The sequence below is a fragment of the Oncorhynchus tshawytscha genome, linkage group LG07 (assembly GCF_018296145.1).
Source record: "Oncorhynchus tshawytscha isolate Ot180627B linkage group LG07, Otsh_v2.0, whole genome shotgun sequence".
Lineage (NCBI taxonomy): Eukaryota > Metazoa > Chordata > Actinopteri > Salmoniformes > Salmonidae > Oncorhynchus > Oncorhynchus tshawytscha.
This window is the reverse complement of record NC_056435.1, coordinates 15,006,321-15,028,635: the sequence shown is the minus strand read 5'-3', so window position 1 is coordinate 15,028,635 and position 22,315 is coordinate 15,006,321. Positions and strand designations below refer to the sequence as shown.

Genomic DNA, 22,315 nt, shown 5'->3' with positions numbered 1-22,315 from the left:
AGACTGGTCACATGTACGCCGGCCCGAGGAGACGCACTGGAGACCAGATGCGTAGAGCTGGCTTCATGGCACCTGGCTCGATGCACACTCTAGCCCGGCCGATACGAGGAGCTGGAATGTACCGCACTGGGCTATGCACACACACCGGGGACACTGTGCGCTCCACCGCATAACATGGTGCCTGCCCGGTCCCTCTCGCTCTCCAGTAAGCACGGGGAGTTGGCGCAGGTCTCCTACCTGCCGTAGCCACACTCCCCGTGTGCCCCCTCCAAGACATTTTTGAGGCTGCCTCTCAGGCTTCCAGCCACACTGCCGCGCTAGCTCCTCATTATGCCGTCTCTCGGCTTTCGCTGCCTCCAGCTCTGCCTTGGGGTGGTGATATTCACCCGGCTGTGCCCAGGGTCCCTTGCCATCTAATATCTCCTCCCAAGTCCATCTCTCCAGGTATCGCTGCCTCTCCTGCTGCTGCTGCCTGTTACCACACTGCTCGGTCCTTTCTTGGTGGGTGTTTCTGTAACAGCATTCTTCCTCCTCTTCTGAGGAGGAGTAGCGAGAAGGATCGGAGGACCAATGCACAGCGTGGTAAGTGTCCATAACGTTTATTTTTAAGACATAAACTGAACACTTATGAAATACAAAACAATAAACATGAACATGAACGAAACCGAAACAGTAACGTGTGGCAACAAACACTCACACGGAAACAAACACCCACAACTCAAACGTGAAACCCAGGCTACCTAAGTATGATTCTCAATCAGAGACAACTAACGACACCTGCCTCTGATTGAGAACCATACTAGGCTGAACTCAAAACCCCAACATAGAAAAACACACAGACTGCCCACCCCAACTCACGCCTTGACCATACTAAATAAAGACAAAACAAAGGAAATAAAGGTCAGAACGTGACAGATATATAGGAGAAATATATACTGAATAAAAATATAAATGGACATGCAAAAATGTTGACAATTTTACTCAATTTAAAAATTTTTGACAACGTTTACTGACGCCATATTCAACGGGTGTTGAGTGTTAATACATGTGTCTGTTATTCTGTGCTCTGGCACACTCAGACGAGAGTGTGCTAGCTAACGTTAGCTAGCTAGCTAACGTATACAACTTGAAATGAAAACAACTTTCTGACAAATTTAGAAACGTGTAATATCTGAAAATGTAGCTAGCTAGACTATATTACCCATATACATGGCTGGACACTTCTCCCTTTCTGTCACTGATGCCATGGTTGCCCTTAGTTTGAAAATGTAATCCATGTAATCCGGGGACAGGTGTTTTATCCATCTCCTTAGCTATCATACACTACTCTAATTCCACTGATTTCAAAACTCGGTCCTCCAGAAAGTGTAGAGCAACACTTATGCAGTTCTACTATGTGATATATATATTTTTTAAAGCCGAGTTAGACAGGATTGCCTACACATACTGACCAGCTCAAATACACAGAAGTGTGGCAGACGAATCTGAACTCATCTTTCGACATGTCCAGCCCAGTCATTATCTCAGCCAATCATGACTTGCGGGGAAGTTGCTCCCTTTTTCTGTGGCTAAACCAACTAGGCTCAAAATTTAACAATTGTATTGGTGGATTTCATTTGATTTTCCCATGATGTCAAGCAAAGAGGCACTGAGTTTGAAGGTAGGCTTTGAAATACATCCACAGGTACACATCCAATTGACTCAAATGAAGTCAATTAGCCTATCAGAAGCTTCTAAAGCTTTTCTGGAATTTTCCAGGCACAGTCAACTTAGTGTATGTACATTTCCCACCCCCTGGATTAGTGATACAGTGAATTATAAGTGAAATAATCTGTCTGTAATCAATAGTTGGAAAAATTGCTTGTGTCATGCACAAAGTAGATGTCCTAACCGACTTGCCAAAACTATAGTTTGTTAATTAACCCATTCCGGATCCGGGAGCGTAATCAACGACTGAAACTGATTATCATAACGCAACTAACATAAATATTACTAGAAAATATTCCTATTCATGAAAATCACAAGTGAAATATACTGAAACACAGCTTAGCCTTTTGTTAATCACCGTGTCATCTCAGATTTTCAAAATATGCTTTACAGCCAAAGCAAGACAAGCATTTGTGTAAGTTTATTGATAGCCTAGCATAGCATTATGTCCAGCTAGCAGCAGGTGACTTGGTCAAGAAAATCAGAAAAGCAATCAAATTAAATCGTTAATTAAATTAACTCATGAGACTCCCAGTTAGATAGCAAATGTTCCTTTTTTCCAAAAATATTATTTTTGTAGGCGAAATAGCTTTCTATGTTTTGTTTGGTCAGGGTGTGATCTGAGTGGGCCTTCTATGTTGGATGTCTAGTTTGTCTGTTTATGTGTTTGGGCCTGATATGGTTCTCAATCAGAGGCAGGTGTTAGTCTTTGTCTCTGATTGGGAACCATATTTAGGTAGCCTGTTTTGTGTTGGGTTTTGTGGGTGGTTGTTTCCTGTCTTTGTGTTTTATGCACCAGTTAGGACTGTTTCGGTTTTGCCATGTTTATTATTTTGTATTATGTTCATGTTGAGTTTTATTATTAAAAAAACATGAACTACAACCACGCTGCATTTTGGTCCGCCTCTCCTTCCCAGGAGGAAAGCCGTTACAGAACCACCCACCACAACAGGACCAAACGGCGTGGTGAAAAGAAGCAACAGCACGAGAGGCAGCAGCAGCAGCAACAGCAAGACAGGCAGAATTATTTGGAGAAATGAACTTGGGAGGAGATTCTAGACGGGAAAGGACCCTGGGCACAGCCAGGAGATTATCGCCGCCCCAAAGAAGAGCTGGAGGCAGCAAAGGCGGAGAGGCGCTGGTATGAGGAGGCAGCACAGCGGCGTGGATGGAAGCCCGAGAGTCAGCCCCAAAGATTTATTGGGGGGAGGGGCACACAGGAAGTATGGCGAAGCCAGGTAGGAGACCTGCGCCAACTTCCTGTGCTTACCGGGGGGCGAGAGAGACCGGGCAGACACCGTGTTATGTTGTAGAGCGCATGGTGTCCCCAGTGCGGGTGCATAGCCTGGTGCGGTACATACCAGCTCCGCGTATCGGCCGGGCTAGAGTGGGCATCGAGCCAGGTGCCATGAAGCCGGCTCTACGCATCTGGTCTCCAGTGCGTCTCCTTGGGCCGGCGTACATGGCATCAGCCTTACGCATGGTGTCCCCGGTTCGCCTGCATAGCCAAGTGCGGGCTATTCCACCTCGCCGCACTGGCAGGGCGACCGGGAGCATTCAACCAGGTAAGGTTGGGCAGGCTCGGTGCTCAAGAGCTCCAGTGCGCCTGCACGGTCCGGTCTATCCAGTACCACCTCAAGGCACTAGCCCTCCGGTGGCAGCTCCCCGCACTCGCCCTGAGGTGCGTGTCCTCGGCCCAGTACCACCAGTGCAGGCACCACGCACCAGGCCTACAGTGCGCCTCGCCTGTCCAGCGCTGCCAGAGCCTTCCTCTTTTCCAGCGCAGCCGGAGTCTCCCACCTGTCCGGCGCTGCCAGAGCTTCCGCCCCTCAGTCCAGATCCGCCAGAGCCACCAGAGGCTCCGCCAGAGCCGTCAGTCAGCCAGGGTCTGCCCCTCTGTCCCGAGCTGCCCCTCCGTCCAGTGGGGTCATTTAGAAGGGTCGCCGTGGTTAGGAGGCCACGGAGGCGGACAATGAGGCGGACTAAGACTATGGTGAACCTTACCTGGTTGAATGGTATTTTGGTATTTGGTATTGGTGTTTTCTTGTTTATGTCTGGAAGTAGCTAGCAAGCTAGCCTGTTTGGGATAGGGGGAGGTATTTTCACATCCTGATGAAAAGCGTGCCCAAAATGCCTGCTACTCAGGCCCAGAAGCTAGGATATGCATATAATTGGTAGCTGTGGATAGAAAACACTCTAAAGTTTCTAAAACTGTTACAATTACGTCTGTGCGTATAACAGAACTTATTTGGCGTGTGAAACCCCGAGGACAAACTATTGAAGCTTTCTATGGGAATCCAGATTTCGGAGGCTTTTGGTTGCAGTTCCTAGAGCTTCCACTAGATGTCAACAGTCTTTAGAAATTGGTTGATGTTTTGTCATAATCGTTTTATTTTCTAAAGTAGGGGTTTATTATTACTAAAGGCACTGCATAGGTGTAAACATGATTTGTTTTGAAAGAGACAGCACTTGTATAGCCTAGGAAAGTGGCAGAAATGTGCAGAAAAGTAGTTTTGAATGCATTTTATTGAAGGGAAACAATAACAGTGTAAACCCAGATGTCAACAGTCTTTAGAAATTGGTTGATGTTTTTCCTTTGAGTAATAAAGAAGTATGGCTATTCAGAATGAGGGTCGAGTCTAGTGTGCTGTTGTGTTTGGGGCGTACGACCAAGCGCTCGCTCCACTTTCATTTTATCCGCTATTGAACATTGTTTATTCGGTCTTAAATTTGATCGATTATTTACGGTATAAAATACCTAAAGTTTTATTAGAAAAGTTGTTTGAAAGGTTTGGACCAAGATTACAGGTAACTTATTAGATAATGTGTAGTCATGTTGTTGTCATGTTGGGCGAGTTGGAACCGGTGTTTTTCTGAATCAAATGCGCCAAATAAATGGACATTTTGGGGATATAACGACAGAATTAATCGAACAAAAGACCATTTCTGATGTTTATGGGACATATTGGAGTGCCAACAGAAGAAGATCTTCAAAGGTAAGGCATGAAGCAGTACTTCCGGCGCCGACAGAGATGGCCGCCTCGCTTCGCGTTCGTAGGAAACTATGCAGTTTTTTGTTTTTTTACGTGTTATTTCTTACACTAGTACCCCAGGTCATCTTAGGTTTCATTACATACAGCCGAGACGAACTACTGAATATAAGATCAGCGTCAACTCACCATCAGTACGACCAAGAATATGTTTTTCGCGATGCGGATCCTGTGTTCTGCCTTACAACCAGTGTAACGGAGTGGATTACATGCAGCGACCCGAAAAAACGACTCAGAAAAAAAGGGAAACGAAGCGGTCTTCTGGTCAGACTCCGGAGACAGGGACATCAGAGACTGCAACGTTCTCTGCTTCACGGAAACATGGCTAACTGGAGAGACGCAATCCAAAGCGGTGCAGCCAGCGGGTTTCTCCACGCATCGCGCGGACAGAAACGAACATCTTTCTGGTAAGAAGAGGGGCGGGGGCGTATGCCTTATGACTAACGTGACATGGTGTGATGACAGAAACATACAGGAACTCAAATCCTTCTGTTCACCCGATTTAGAATTCCTCACAATCAAATGTAGACCGCATTATCTACCAAGAGAATTCTCTTCGATTATAATCACAGCCGTATATATCCCCCCCCAAGCAGACACATCGATGGCTCTGAACGAACTTTATTTAACTCTCTGCAAACTGGAAACGATTTATCCGGAGGCTGCATTCATTGTAGCTGGGGATTTTAACAAGGCTAATCTGAAAACAAGACTCCCTAAATTGTATCAGCATATCGATTGCGCAACCAGGAGTGGAAAGACCCTGGATCATTGTTACTCTAACTTCCGCGACGCATATAAGGCCCTGCCCCGCCCCCTTTCAGAAAAGCTGACCACGACTCCATTTTGTTGATCCCTGCCTACAGACAGAAACTAAAACAAGAGGCTCCCACGCTGAGGTCTGTCCAACGCTGGTCCGACCAAGCTGACTGCACACTCCAAGACTGCTTCCATCACGTGGACTGGGAGATGTTTCGTATTGCGTCAGACAACAACATTGACGAATACGCTGATTCGGTGTGCGAGTTCATTAGAACGTGCGTTGAAGATGTGGTTCCCATAGCAACGATTAAAACATTCCCTAACCAGAAACCTTGGATTGATGGCAGCATTCGTGTGAAACTGAAGGCACGAACCACTGCTTTTAATCAGGGCAAGGTGTCTGGTAACATGGCTGAATACAAACAGTGCAGCTATTCCCTCCGCAAGGCTATCAAACAAGCTAAGCGCCAGTACAGAGACAAAGTAGAATCTCAATTCAACGGCTCAGACACAAGAGGCATGTGGCAGGGTCTACAGTCAATCACGGACTACAGGAAGAAACCCAGCCCAGTCACGGACCAGGATGTCTTGCTCCCAGGCAGACTAAATAACTTTTTGCCCGCTTTGAGGACAATACAGTGCCACTGACACGGCCTGCAACGAAAACATGCGGTCTCTCCTTCACTGCAGCCGAAGTGAGTAAGACATTTAAACGTGTTAACCCTCGCAAGGCTGCAGGCCCAGACGGCATCCCCAGCCGCGCCCTCAGAGCATGCGCAGACCAGCTGGCCGGTGTGTTTACGGACATATTCAATCAATCCCTATACCAGTCTGCTGTTCCCACATGCTTCAAGAGGGCCACCATTGTTCCTGTTCCCAAGAAAGCTAAGGTAACTGAGCTAAACGACTACCGCCCGTAGCACTCACATCCATCATCATGAAGTGCTTTGAGAGACTAGTCAAGGACCATATCACCTCCACCCTACCTGACACCCTAGACCCACTCCAATTTGCTTACCGCCCAAATAGGTCCACAGACGATGCAATCTCAACCACACTGCACACTGCCCTAACCCATCTGGACAAGAGGAATACCTATGTGAGAATGCTGTTCATCGACTACAGCTCGGCATTCAACACCATAGTACCCTCCAAGCTCGTCATCAAGCTCGAGACCCTGGGTCTCGACTCCGCCCTGTGCAACTGGGTTCTGGACTTCCTGACGGGCCGCCCCCAGGTGGTGAGGGTAGGCAACAACATCTCCTCCCCGCTGATCCTCAACACTGGGGCCCCACAAGGGTGCGTTCTGAGCCCTCTCCTGTACTCCCTGTTCACCCACGACTGCGTGGCCATGCACGCCTCCAACTCAATCATCAAGTTTGCGGACGACACAACAGTGGTAGGCTTGATTACCAACAACGATGAGACGGCCTACAGGGAGGAGGTGAGGGCCCTCGGAGTGTGGTGTCAGGAAAATAACCTCACACTCAACGTCAACAAAACTAAGGAGATGATTGTGGACTTCAGGAAACAGCAGAGGGAACACCCCCATCCACATCGATGGAACAGTAGTGGAGAGGGTAGCAAGTTTTAAGTTCCTCGGCATACACATCACAGACAAACTGAATTGGTCCACTCACACAGACAGCATCGTGAGGAAGGCGCAGCAGCGCCTCTTCAACCTCAGGAGGCTGAAGAAATTCGGCTTGTCACCAAAAGTACTCACAAACCTCTACAGATGCACAATCGAGAGCATCCTGGCGGGCTGTATCACCGCCTGGTATGGCAACTGCACCGCCCTCAACCGTAAGGCTCTCCAGAGGGTAGTGAGGTCTGCACAACGCATCACCGGGGCAAACTACCTGCCCTCCAGGACACCTACACCACCCGATGCTACAGGAAGGCCATAAAGATCATCAAGGACATCAACCACCCGAGCCACTGCCTGTTCACCCCGCTGTCATCCAGAAGGCGAGGTCAGTACAGGTGCATCAAAGCTGGGACCGAGAGACTGAAAAACAGCTTCTATCTCAAGGCCATCAGACTGTTAAACAGCCACCACTAACATTGAGTGGCTACTGCCAACACACTGTCAATGACACTGACTCTACTCCAGCCACTTTAATAATGGGAATTGATGGGAAATGATGTAAATATTTCACTAGCCACTTTAAACAATGCTACCTTATATAATGTTACTTACCCTACATTATTCATCTCATATGCATACGTAGATACTGTACTCTATATCATCGACTGCATCCTTATGTAATACATGTATCACTAGCCACTTTAACTATGCCACTTGGTTTACATACTCATGTCATATGTATATACTGTACTCGATATCATCTACTGTATCTTGCCTCTGCTGCTCTGTACCATCACTCATTCATATATCCTTATGTACATATTCTTTATCCCCTTACACTGTGTATAAGACAGTAGTTTTTTTTGTTGGAATTGTTAGTTAGATTACTTGTTCGTTATTACTGCATTGTCGGAACTAGAAGCACAAGCATTTCGCTACACTCGCATTAACATCTGCTAACCATGTGTATGTGACAAATAAAATTGGATTTGATTTGATTTGATTTGAATTATGTCGTTATTTCTGAGTTTTGTGTTGCGCCTGGTGGGTTGAAATATGATTGTCATGTGTTTGTTTGATGGGGTGCTGTCCTCAGATAATAGCATGGTTTGCTTTCGCCATAAAGCCTTTTGAAATCTGACACGGTGACACGGTAACAAGAAGTTAATTAAGCTTTAATTTGGTGTATTGCACTTGTGATTGTATGAAAGTTATATATTTTGAATCTTTTTTTTATTTCGCGCTCTGCAATTTCACTGGATGTTGTCGAAACGTTCTGCTAGCGGAACACTCAGCCGTAACAGGCTAGCCAACTTTAGCCAGTTAGCTTGGGTGCTTGACTGCCTTTGTGAGGTCAGAGAGCTTGATTCAACCCTGCTCCTTGGCAGATTTTGGGGTTGAATAATCCTTATGGGAATCATCAGTGGATTAAGTAACATATTAAACTTGGCATGGTATGAACGAGAGCACAAATTATGTTTACAAATATTCTCACTTTGTATCAAGCCACATTTGAAACAATCACTAAATCGTGTAAATGTGAGTGTTCTGTGTTGATACAATATGTAGTGAATTGGTTATTGCCGTAAAAGACGGAAGACACTCATATGCTAAACATCACCATGTTAGTAAAATGTTTGGTAGAGCAGGGTCACAAGGCATCATAAGGGAAAGTACAACCAGCGAAACAGGAGATAACATAGTAATTAAAGTGGCATCCCTGTGATGAGAAGTTATTATGTTAGTTTTTGATTATAATTTGTGTCGTTATGTGCCAGATGTTAAGACTACAAACCATTATTACTGGGTTATTTGCAGCATTTATTTGTTATTTCAATAGCGTTACTGACTGAAAACTGGCTTTCTAATTGTGATTCAACTATTGCCATGTTTTTCTTTTGTAGATATTGTAATGTCTGCTTCCAACTCACACTCTCAAACACGTAGATCCCCTGAAACGCAGCTCACTTTCCAGCCTAATTTCCAGCTCATACTCTCAAACACATAGATCCCTAAACGCAGCTCACTCTCCAGATCCCAATCACCTGAATTCTGACCACCTGTTCACATACCTGTATGTCATTATCAAACACTATTTAGTTCAGTTCTTTGCACCCCATCATTGCTATTGTTTTTTTTGTGACACACTTCTAGTCAGAGCTCTGTTTTTCCTGTAATTAATCCTCCTATGTATGATAGCTTTGGCCTGCCTCACTAATGGCGCCTTTTGCCTATTCCCTGCCTGTACTTTTATCGTATTTGCTGTTATCAACCCACTGCCTGATCTCCTGGATGACGTTACTAGCCTTTTCCCTGCCTGTGCTGTTGCCTTTTTGGACCACCTGTGTATAACCGTCTGCCTGCACCTGGACCCAGCTACTTGCCTCCTCCTGTGGTCCTTTACAATAAACACCTGCTGCGCCCTGCACTTGAAACCAGCTCTCTGTCTCCCACTATTACAAATAATGCAGCCAGTTTTTGTTTGAAGATGTATGTGGCCTAAATGGTCTGCTGGAATATTCTACAGAGAATGGACTCGATATTTGAATCACTGAATCATGAACTACACTACCGTTCAAAAGTCTGGGGTCACTTAGAAATGTCTTTGTTGTTGAAAGAAAATCATTTTTTCCCATTATTAAAATAACATCAAATTGATCAGAAATACAGTGTAGACACTGTTAATGTCATAAATGACTAGCATACAAGGTGCTGACAGAGATGGTCGCCTAGCTTCGCGTTCTTAGGAAACAATGATTTAAAAAAATAATTAAATGTGTTTTATTTCTTACATTGTTACCCCAGGAAATCTTAAGTATTATTACATACACCTGGGAAGAACTATTGGATATAAGAGCAACGTCAACTTACCAACATTACGACAAGGAATGCGAAGCGGATCCTCTGTTCGGACCACCATCCAGGACAATGGATCTGATCCCAGTAGGTGACCCAAAACAACGGCGCCACAGAAGGGGCAGACGGAGCGGACTTCTGGTCAGGCTCCATAGACAGGCACATCGCTCACCGCTCCAGAGTATACTCAATGTCCATTCTCTTTACAACAAGGTAGATGAAAGGGTTATCTTCCAGAGAGACATAAGAGATTGTAAAATTCTCTGTTTCAAAGAAACATGGCTCACTCAGGAAATGTTAGAGTCGGTACAGCCACCCAATTTCTTCACGCATCGCGCCGACAGAAACAAACATCTCTCTGGTAAGAAGAATGGTGGGGGTGTATGCTTAACTTATGATTAACGACTCGTGGTGTAATCATAACAACATGCAGAAACTCAAGTCCTTTTGTTCAGCTGACATATAATTCCTTACAATCAAATGCCGACTGCATTATCTATCAAGATAATTATTTTCAATTATAATCACAGCCGTGTATGTCCCTCCTAAAGAGATACCTCGACGGCCCTGAAAGAACTTCACTGGACTCTATGTAAACTGGAAACCATATATCCTGAAGATGCATTTATTGTAGCTGGGGATTTTAACAAAGCTAATCTGAAAACAAGGCTCCCTAAATTGTATCAGCATATCGAATGCACTACTCGAGCTGGCAGCATTCTGGATCATTGCTACTCTAACTTCCGCAATGCGTACAAAGCCCTACCCCACCCTCCTTCAGGCAAATCTGACCACGACTCCATTTTGTTGCTCCCAGCCCATAGACAGAAACTACAACAGGAAACACTCGAGCTCAGGTCTGTACAACGCTGGTCCGACCAATCGGATTCCACGTTTCAAGATTGCTTCCATCACATGGACTGGGATATGTTTCGGATAGCCTCAGACAACAACATTGATGGATATGCTGTGAGCAAGTTTATTAGCAAGTGCATCAGTGATGTTGTACCCACGGTGACTATTAAAACCTTCCCTAACCAGAAACCATGGATTGATGGAAGCATTCGCGCAAAACTGAAAGCACGAACCACTGCTTTTAATCGGGCAGGGCGACCGGCAATATGACCGAATACAAACAGTTCCCCCTCCGCAAGTCAATCAAACAAGCTAAGCGCCAGTATAAAGACAGTATAAAGACAAAGTAGAGTCACAATTCAACGGCTCAAACACGAGAGGCATGTAGCAGGGTCTACAGGCAATCACGGATTACAAAAAAGAAAACCCGCCCATTCGCAGATATCGAGATCTTGCTCCCAGAAAAATTAAACAACTCTTTGCTCGCTTTGAGGACAACAAAGTGCCACTGATACGGCCCGCTACCAAAACCTGTGGGCTCTCCTTCACCGTGGCCAACATGAGTAAAACATTTAAATGTGTTAACCACCGGAGGGCTGCCGGCCCAGACGGTATCCCTAGCCGCGCCCTTAGATCATACGCAGACCAGCTGGTTGGTATGTTTATGGACATATTCAATCAATCCCTATCCCAGTCTGCTGTGGCCACATGCTTCAAGAGGGCCACTATTGTTCCTGTCCCCAAGAAAGCTAAGGTAACTGAGCTAAACAAATATCGCCCCATAGCACTCACTTCTGTCATCATGAAGTGCTTTGAGATACTAGTCAAGGATCATATCACCCCCACTCTACCTGATACCCTGGACCCACTCCAATTTGCCCACCACCCCAATAGGTCCACACAAGACGCAATCGCAACCACACTGCACACTGACCTATCCCATCTGGACAAGAGAAATACCTATGTAAGAATGCTGTTCATTGGCTACAGCTCAGCATTTAACACCATAGTACCCTCCAAACTCGTCATTAAGCTCGAGACCCTGGATCTCAATCCCACACTGTGCAACTGGGTCCTGGACTTTCTGACGGGCCGCCCCTAGGTGGACAGGGTGGGAAACAACATCTCCACCCCGCTGATCCTCAAGACAGGGGCCTCCTGTACTCACTCTTCACCCATGACTGCGTGGTGCACGCCTCAAACTCAGTCACCAAGTTTGCAGACGACAATACAGTGGTAGGTTTAATTACCAACGACGAGGCGGCCTACAGGGAGGAGGTGGGGGCCCTCGGAGAGTGGTGTCAAGAAAATAACAAAGGAGATCATCGTGGACATCAGGAAACAGCAGAGGGGGCACCCTATCCACATCGACGGGACAGTAGTGGAGAATGTAGAAAGATTTACTTTCCTCGGCGTACACATCACGGAAAAACTGAAATGGTCCACCCACACAGACAGCGTGTGAAGAAGGTGCAACAGCGCCTCTTCAACCTCGGGAGGCTGAAGATATTTGGCTTGTCACTGAAAACACTAAGAAACTTTTACAGATGCACAATCGAGAGCATTCTGTCAGGCTGTATCATCGCCTGGTACGGCATCTGCTCCCCCCACAACCGTAAGGTTCTCCAGAGGATAACGCATCACTGGGGGCAAACTACCTCCCCTCCAGGACACCTACATCACCCGATGTCACAGGAAGGCCAAAAAGTTCATCAAGGACAACAACCATCCAAGCCACTGCCTCTTCACCCCGCTGTCATCCAGAAGTCGAGGTCAGTACAGGTGCATCAAAGCTGGGACCGAGAGACTGAAAAACAGCTTCTATCTCAAGGCCATCAGACTGTTAAACAGCCATCACTAACATTGAGTGTATGCTACCAACATACTGACACAAATCTTTAGCCACTTTAATAATTGGATGTAATAATGTATCACTACTCACTTTAAACAATTTCTCTTTATATCATGATTACATTTAACCTACATTACTCATCTCATATGTATATAATGTACCATCTACTGCATCTTGCCGATGCCGCACAGCCATCGCTCATCCATATATTTATATATACATATTCTGATTCATCCCTTTACATTTGTGTGTATAAAGTAGTTGTTGTGAAATTGTTAGATTACTTGTTAGATATTACCGCACTGTTGGAACTAGAAGCACAAGTATTTCGCTACACTCGCATTAACATCTGCTAACCATGTGTTTGTGACCAATAAAATTTGATTTGATTTGATTTGACTATTGTAGCTGATTTTTTTAATGGAATATCTACATAGGCATACAGAGGCCCACTATCAGCAACCATCACTCTTGTGTTCCAATGGTATGTTGTGTTAGCTAATCCAAGTTTATCATTTTAAAAGGCTAATTGATCATTAGAAGAGAGAGAAAGGGCAGGTCTTCAGGATGGGAGATGGAGATGAGGAGGAGGAAGGTGAATCTGAGGAAGAGGACGATGAGGAAGATTTATTTTAAGACTCCTCCTCAATGGGTCCAGAGCTGACAGCCAGTCAGGCAGAGGGGTCAAAGTATACGGTGAGGGAACTGTAAAGGTTCCCAAAAGAGACTAAGGGGAAAAAAGTTAATCTTGAGGCTTTTTATGCGATCCGGTAAAGTTTGTAAGATCAGTCCAAATGTATGAAAAATGAAGGGCATGGTGTCCTCTCTCCCAGGAAATGGTTTATGTTGTGGAAGTGGATAAAGGTCTACCTTCAGATGCTGTTAAGATGAATAATTTATTTTTGGCACTGAGGATTTTTGAGCTTTGCCATTGATCTCTTTCTTTGCTGGCTTTTCACCCACTTCTTATGGAGACTCTTTGGGTAGGCTCGCTTAATATAAATGGTGCCAATGATGTGGGAAAGAGGAGTGTTTTGGGTGAATATGTAGAAAAAAAAGTAAAGGTTTTTGTTTCTGCAGGAGACGCATAGTAATTTGGTGAATGAAGTCAATTAGGGGGCTCTGGTGGAAAGGGGCAAGTGTGCTGAGCCATGGGACAAATATTATTGCAGGGGTTGCAATCCTTTTTGTACCTGGTCTGTCTGTAAAAATGTGCTCCTCAAATGAGGTGTATAGGGGAATACTGCTTGTAGTAAAAGCAGAAATTAACAACAGGGGTTTTGTCTTCTATTTGTGTGTCTTAGACAAGAACTCTCACAGGTAGCGCCTGAGGAGACACTAGTGGTCGGTGGGGACCTGCACATTGGATTTTACGAAATATAGATATGGGGAGGAGCCTCATTCAGGATCAGTGGGCATGTTAAGAGACATCATTAAGCAGTTTGACCTAGTGGATGTTTGGCGAACTAGACATCCCAACACAAGACAGTATACATGGGTGAAGGTCTTTGGAGCAAGGGTGAGTGCAGCCCGGCTTGATCGATTTTACATGTCCAGGAATAAGAGCAATAGGCTGTTGGGCGCTACCATTCTCCTGGTGGGTTTTTCGGATCATCACATAACCATGACTCAGCTGTCTTTTTCACCAGGGCTTCGGCAGGCATCCTATTGGAAGTTTAATGTAAAGCCCTTACAAGATGTCACTTTTTGCTCAGGTTTCCAGACTTTTTGGGAATGGTGGGGGCAGCGAAGAGAAGAGTATGAGTCTGAGTCAATGGTGGGATCCGGCTTTTCTGTCAACAGTATACAGCTCTTGCATCCTCAGAGGCTAGGATAATTTTAGGGGAACTCGAACGTAGTATTAGTGAGATGGCGATTGAGCTGGTGGGGCAAGGCAATATAAGCTTCCAGGATAATTTAGCTGAATTAAGTAGGGACCTAGGCAGGTTTTTTCAGGTTAAAGCAAAGGGAGCACTTGTAAGAGCTAGGTTCTCCATGCTCAAGGAGATGGATGCTCCCAGCTCCTTCTTCTTTGGTTTGGAAAGACAGAGTGGTGAAGCCAAGGGTATGCATTGTCTACGGCTTTCGGATGGGTGGGTAACCTCTGTGGTGGGGGAGATACGGGAGCGGACTGTGGAGTTTTATACTGAGTTGTATGGGGCAGAACTGTGTGATCCTATATGTGTTCATGTTTTGTTTGCAGAACTCCCTAAGCCCTATCTGGCACAGAGGGATGAAATGGACATTCCCCTGTTGTCCCATGAACTGGCAGAGGCCATAACCCAGATGTCCCCGGCCCTGCACTGGGGGTCGATGGACTCCCAGAGGAGTTTTATAAAAAATTCGGAGGAATATTTGGACTGGATTTCTTTTGCATGTTGCGTGAGTGCATTGGGGTGGGATAATTGCCAATGAGCTGTCGTCGGGCGGCTTTGACTCTCCTGCCCAAAAAAATGGACTTAAATACAGTGCCTGTGGCACTGCTCTGTTCAGACTACAAGATACAGTGGTTGCTCCACTAAACAGTTTGCGATTATGCTGCGGGACTTAGGGGTAATTTGTGGTTTAGTATGGTACCCTGCGTCACTACTTCATTGCTCCAGACCAGCGAAAGGGGGAGTTAGAGCTCTGATTATGCTTTTGGGTCCCAAGGCACTACTGTGTCACTGTAGTACTGTAGCCTACTCCCGACCAGTCTCGTTGTACAGCGTCTTAGTGGCGCCGCGGACTAAGACACTTCACCACAATGCAAGCAGTGTTGCTACAGATGCTGGTTCATACCCATGCCGGCCTTGACTTGGAGATCAATGAGATTACTGTAGGTTTTTGGTTTCTCTCCCTCTAAAAACAGAAATAAATTATTCTAAACAACAAACTGGATTTATTTACAAGAATGGCCTTCTTCCTCACTCATTTTAAGTTATTTGAAAATGAAATCTTCTCCAAAATATTGTTTTTATTAAACAAATCGATTATTAGAATTACAAAAAAGCCCCTTGGATATTCTCACAGATGTATTATTAACCCTGTTATTAGCAGGACAATATATATTGGTCATATTGGTCATGGCTCCTGAGTGGTGCACAATGGGATTGGCTTGCAGTTCTCCAGCTGTATCCACTGAAATATCGGTGAGCACGCGAGGTTCAAGGCAGGAGGGCAGGGGGCACCGGATGGGCCGTAGAGCTGCACACAGAAGATGGACCTAGCCCATGGGGAAGGGAGGAGGAGGAAGGGGTGAGGGTGGAGGGGGGTGGACCCCCACCCCACCCCAATGGGTAGCACAGAGCAACACTTTAAGGGGCATTGCACTAACAAATGGCACTGACTAGGAAAACGTTCCCGCTGTTATTAGTGCCAGTCTGCACGTTGAAACTAAAACAATGTAACTAATAATGGTGCAAAAAACTCCCCTTAGTTATGAATTTGGAGGGCAGGTATTATTAAATATTAAAGCATTTGACCTCTCACTAAAGGTGTCACTCAAAAGTTATCCTTATATCCGAACTAGATTTAACGAAAAATGACATGCAAAGCACACATTTGTAAATCCCAAACTCTAAAAGTAATTGGAAAGGTAGATACAAATGATTTGTGACATTGTGGTTACAATGAAGAATGTAAACAAGATGCTGTGTTTTTATTTACAGTAGTGATGGACAGATGGTGGCATTTTGAAAACAGGTTTTCAAACACTTGTAGCGTGATTAGCAGGACAATAGACAGTTATAGCCCGGCTACTATAGGTGTGAAAGTCACACCTGCCCAGTACTCCTCACCCCACCCTAAACTCCACCCTTAGCACAGTTACCGTACAAAAACAAGCTGTTTATCTAAAAAAAACATGACATTGCGACCAAAGAGAACAGACAAAATGGACATTGTTTTCATGGTTCATTATGGGCTATTATAATATTGACCATGGTGTTCAGGTCAGGATAACCAAAACACTTCTTTATTAATGCAACCGCTGTGTCAGATTTCAAAAAGGCTTTACGGCGAAAGCACACTGCGATTATGTTAGGTCAGCGCCTAGACACAGAAACCCATACAGCCATTTTCCAACCAAGGAGAGTGTCACAAAAGTCAGAAATAGCATTAAAATTAATCACTTACCTTTGATGATCTTCATCTGGTGGCACTCCCAGGTCTCCATGTTAGACAACAAATGTTTGTTTTGTTCGATAATGTTCATTTCGATGTCCAAATACCTCCGTTTTGTTGATGCGTTTAGTTCAGAAATCCAAAGGCACAATGCGCGCTCTCAACACTAAGACAAAAAGTCAAAAAAGTACAATAAAAGATAGTAGAAGCATGTCAAACGATGTTTAAAATCAATCCTCAGGTTGTTTTTGTCATAAATAATCAATAATATTTCAACCGGACAAAAGCTTTGTCAATGGAAAACACATCTTAGCCTTTTGTTAATCCACCTGTCGTGTCAGATTTTGAAATGATTCAGTGAAAGCAATACAAGCGTTTGTGTAAATTTATCGATCGCACGATAAAACATTAAGTACACTTAGCATCAGGTAGCTTGGTCACGAAAATCAGAAAAGCAATCAAATTAATCGATTACCTTTGATGATCTTCGGATGTTTTCACTCACGAGACTCCCAGTTGCACAACAAATGTTCCTTTTGTTCCATATTTTTATATCCAAAATACCTACGTTTGTTTGCCGCGTTATGTTCAAATCCACAGGAAAGAGCAGTCACGACAACGCAGATGAAAATTCCAAATAGTTTCCATAATGTCCACAGAAACATGTCAAACGTTTTTTATAATCAATCCTCAGGTTGTTTTTAAAATATATAATCGATAATAAATCAACCACAAATGTCTTTCACAGTAGGAGAGGGAAAAGTAATACCTATCCAAAGTCTGTTGCGCGAGCAAAACTCATGTGACCACTTGACGCGATGTTATCGTTCTGACTCATTTTTCAAAATAAAAGCCTGAAACTATGTCTGAAGACTGTTGACACCTTGAGGAAGCGATAGGAAAAGGAATCTGGTTCATATCCCTTTAAATCCAGCAAAGGGAGACTATGGAACATGGAGTTTTCAAAATAGAAGCTACTTCCTGTTTTGATTTTCCTCGGGGTTTCGTCTGCAATATCAGTTATATTATACACACAGACAATATTTTGACAGTTTTGGAAACTTTAGAGTGTTTTCTATCCAATACTAATGATAATATGCATATATTAGCAACTGAGACTGAGGAGCTGGCCGTTTACAATGGGCACCTTTTCATCCAAGCTACTCAATACTGCCCCTGCAGTCATAAAAAGTTAAAATATCAGATTGAATATTAAACTATTTGTGAGAAGATGTAATGTCATGTTGGCCTTCTAAACAAGATACTTTTAACTAGTCAGTGGCCACGCCCTCGTGAGCCTAGACATTACGTCGGTGTCATGGACCACCCCTTTCTCAGAAGTGTATCAAACCCACTCCTGACGAAACTTACATTAGACCAGTCCGCATGCAGCTGTGGCTGCAAGTCCAGAAAACCAGACCGCGTGTTGTGTTGGCTACACGGCTAGAAATGGTTAAACTCTGAGACTATCAATCACTACAGAAAAAGAGCAAATCCTAAACATAGAATTACTGGTCTGCAGCTAGAAATGACATAAACCTAGGATGAGAATACTGACATCTGCCGAAACATCTATTCTAAGAACATGGTATGCCTGACGTATCCATTATGAACACAACCCAAGAATTTCTGTTGATTGACTCTTCAGCAGATGGACCAGCAATTTCATCACAGAGAGACAACAAGACAAACAAACGTATATATGTACATTGCAATTTCTTTGAGAATGAGCGGCCGTTCATGTGCAAAGGATTAGCATTTCAATTAATATAATTATCAACTGTGCGTAGTGAATCCATTTGGTCTTTCCTGCTATTATATCTGTCCCCACCCCTTGCCATTGTCTACCAAGCCATCATACCGGTTTAGCCCACTAGGGACGTATCAATATATTGTGTAGTAACAAATATCTACTGTTCGTTTGTTACGTATGTACGTATGTTACGTATATTAGTTAGTTAGTAAATAAATAATTAAACCAATTTGTTTATCGCTGATTCATCATTTAGGCTAGAGTTCGTGCAGATATCCAAGAGTTTGCGACATTCAGTAATGGGAACTTATGACGTAATAATAATTCATTAGTAGAAGACTGTAATTGATCAGATATTTAAATATCTGAAGATTTATATTCGGGAAATTATAACTCTGTAATTCTCAACATTGTCCGTGGTGCTCCGACTTCCTAGTTAATGAATGTTTACATGATTAGTTTAATCACATAATAAACCTAGAGTACTGATTTGATATAAACACATCTTCACATTTAATGATAGTCCAGAAACGACAACATGGAATTAGATAATTGGTGAATTTGTGCAGTTCGACTGCTTTGCAGACTGTCTGGAGATGGCCACAATCTTACCCATGAAGTAGGTGACCATTTTACACATGGCGGCTCCGAAGATGAAGTCCTCCAGCAGGTTTGGGATGAGCGTGAAGGGCATGCAGAAGACAGCCAACATCAGGTCACTGACCGCCAGCGACAGCAAGAAGGAGTTAGTGACCGTGCGCATGCGCTTGTTGACCGTCAGGACCACAATGATCAGAAGGTTGCCAAAGACGCTGAGCAGGAAGATGAGAGAGTAGAGCAGGATGCGCACCAAGTCCATCTCTGAGAGAGAGAGAGGCAGATGACAATGATCACATACTAAAACATCAGTAAAAGTCGGAAGTTTACATACACTTATGGCGGAGTCATTAAAACGTATTTTTCAACCACTCCACAAATTTATTGTTAACAAACTATAGTTTTGGCAAGTCGGATAGGGCATCTACTTTGTGCATGACAAGTCATTTTACCAACAACTGTTTAGAGACAGTTAATTTTACTTATAAATCGCTATATCACTATTCCAGTGGGTCAGAAGTTTACAAACACTAAGTTGACAGTGCCTTTAATCTGAGCCTTGCTGTTAGAAAACCACATTCGGGTCCGACTTTCGGCTGTCACTTCATTCCTAGACTGTTCATCTACAGTCTACAGCTTTATCCTTCCCACTCAAACGCTCCCAATATCTGCAGTGCTGCTTGTGGCAATGTCATTGCGCTGAGTCTACCTTAGAATCAGGGTTTCCCAAACTAGGGGTCGCAACCCCAAATGGGGTTGCTTGATTTGAAAATTGGGTCACGAGTGAAAATTTGCACCTGGTAGATCCAGGGTTATGCCAGAAACCTCTGGTTGCTGCACGATGCGGTTGTAATAGCCTAATAAACTGTATGCTTTCCCAAGTTGTAGTGGGAGGACCACACACTATATCATCACGACTTAAAGTTTACTTCAATATGGTTATTATATCAATATTTACGCACAAAGGCGTTTCCACAGCCAATTTGTGCATAATTAATTTTACAGACACCAAACAAATCCCACCATGTCGAACAAACAAATGAGCTATCAGCATTTATAAAATTGTACCGAAACCTAATGTTTCCATCACAGCTGTCCTGATTTTATTTTAAACCGTATGAAATTACCTGCATTAAAACTGTGGATGCTAACGTGGTTAGTGATGTTATTTTCTACACAGGATCAATCATACATTATTGTATGATTGTAATACCTTTCTGATGCATTTCATTCACTTCAAACCATACTGTCAAAAAATACTGTCTGACTGATTTTTACATGGTGGGGTCGCATTTATTTAAAAAAACAGAACATAATTCATGATGGCCTTTATTTTATGTATAAAATGGGTTTTGCTAAAAGTACTCTAAAAGTACTCTAAAAGTACTCTAAAAGTACTCTTTACTGATAGAAGTAAAGTTGCCTGGAAGATTATTTTTGTGTTGCCACACCGGCAGAACCTTTCCAGTTGAAAAAGGTTTCTCCAGGAACACCTCTGAAAAGGATATTTAAGGAACCCCCTGTGTAAACGTTCAAACTGGAACCCAAACTGGAACCCCCTCGGATTAGAGGTGTGGCTTTCAGATACTTATGTTTGGCCCACTGTTAGCGTAAATGTCATTCCTGTTAAGTTTGTACACTGCAACAACAACAAAAAATCCTTGAAAATGTATAGAATTATATATTCTAATATAATAGTAACATTGCTGATTACATTCAGTATTAAAGTGGTAACTAATCCAACTATGGGATTTGCATAGGCTTCTGAGGAACTCATAAACCTCTGTTAGCCTCAGTGATGCTACAAAACTGTCAGTGTTAAACCTTGATGACAATACAGCAGAAAAGTTTAACAGAAATGACATCTACTCTCAAAAAGATATATTAAAGCCACGCCCCTAATAAGCCAAGCCTCCATTCCATGGTTCCTCCAGGAAGGTGCAAATATGAAGCATTGAACAGCCATTGTTCCTTGAGGAACTCTAGGGGTTCCTTGATCATCTCAAGGGTTCCTTGAGTCAGTCCTTATTCTAAGAGTGTAGACTCTGCGAAATTACTTTGCCATGAGCAGCACCACAGATATTGAGATGAGCGAGATGCAAGACTTCGCTCTCACACAGTATCTCCACAAATGCATGGGTTCGCTTCACACCATTACAGCATGATAGCCACAGGAGGACCAAAACAGTGGAGTGAAGTTTAGCCTCGCTGTTTAAATATTTTATTTCAGTTTGATGTTTTTTTCAGGATTAGTTTTTGTTTTAGTTTCAGTTTACTGTAATAACTTTGGATGGAAGGGACAGTTACTGTCAGGCCATAAATTGCTCTGTCTCCAAGACAGCCGAGTCAGCTGAAAACATTTTAGCCATGGAGTCTGCAGATGAAGTCTACAATATAAGAAAAATATGTCAGGGCTGTATGTGTATGTGTGTGTGTGTGTGTGTGTGTGTGTGTGTGTGTGTGTGTGTGTGTGTGTGTGTGTGTGTGTGTGTGTGTGTGTGTGTGTGTGTGTGTGTGTGTGTGTGTGTGTGTGTGTGTGTGTGCGTGTGTGTGTGTGTGTGTGTGTGCTTGTCTGCGTGCATGTGTGTGCATGCGTGCATATGCTTGTATGTAAGGGGGGCTTGTGTCATATCTATGAGTGCAGTTCTATACCTTTTCCCCATAATTTTGGTCCATACCTCTCCTATTTTGAGGAAAGGTATCTCCACAGGTTTTCATTTTTTTCTATATTTGATTAATTACACAACTTTGTCTGGTGATAGTTAAGTTGAAAATATATGAACTTTAATAGTGATGCTCTGTGGAAAATGCAATTTCAGCACATTGAGCCATAAAAGTGATGCACCAGTGGAGTGTGAAATATATAGAATTATATAGACTTTGATTTAATTTCCTCCTCTACTATAGTAAAAACCTGTGAGAGAACAGGAAATAGCCTGGAACCACAAGGTCTGTTTCAGTCTGATAATAGATGCCTAGTCTACTAAGTATGCACCAGACACAGCCAGCCGTGAGGAGTTTCTCAACTATTGTAATGTTCAGTGGTGCATAACAAGCAGCGGCAAAAACTGATTTGTTCTTATTGTCACTCAAAGAGAGTCGAGCATATAACAATTGCTTGTTTTTTTAATTCTTGTAGATCGTAATAAGCTTGAATATGAATTAAAGATGCCTCATTTAAATTAATT

At 43.6% G+C, this 22,315-nt stretch overlaps 1 protein-coding gene across 1 annotated transcript in view; it reads right to left on the bottom strand.

Moving 5' to 3' along the window:
* The window catches only part of LOC112219916 (cholecystokinin receptor-like), a 59,804-nt gene that overhangs the window by 33,739 nt on the left and 3,750 nt on the right, over positions 1-22,315 (bottom strand). Inside the window, exon 2 of the mRNA XM_024381413.2 lies at positions 19,143-19,391. Coding sequence (XP_024237181.2) covers positions 19,143-19,391 — 249 coding nt within the window. The remainder of the gene's footprint in view (positions 1-19,142; positions 19,392-22,315) is intronic.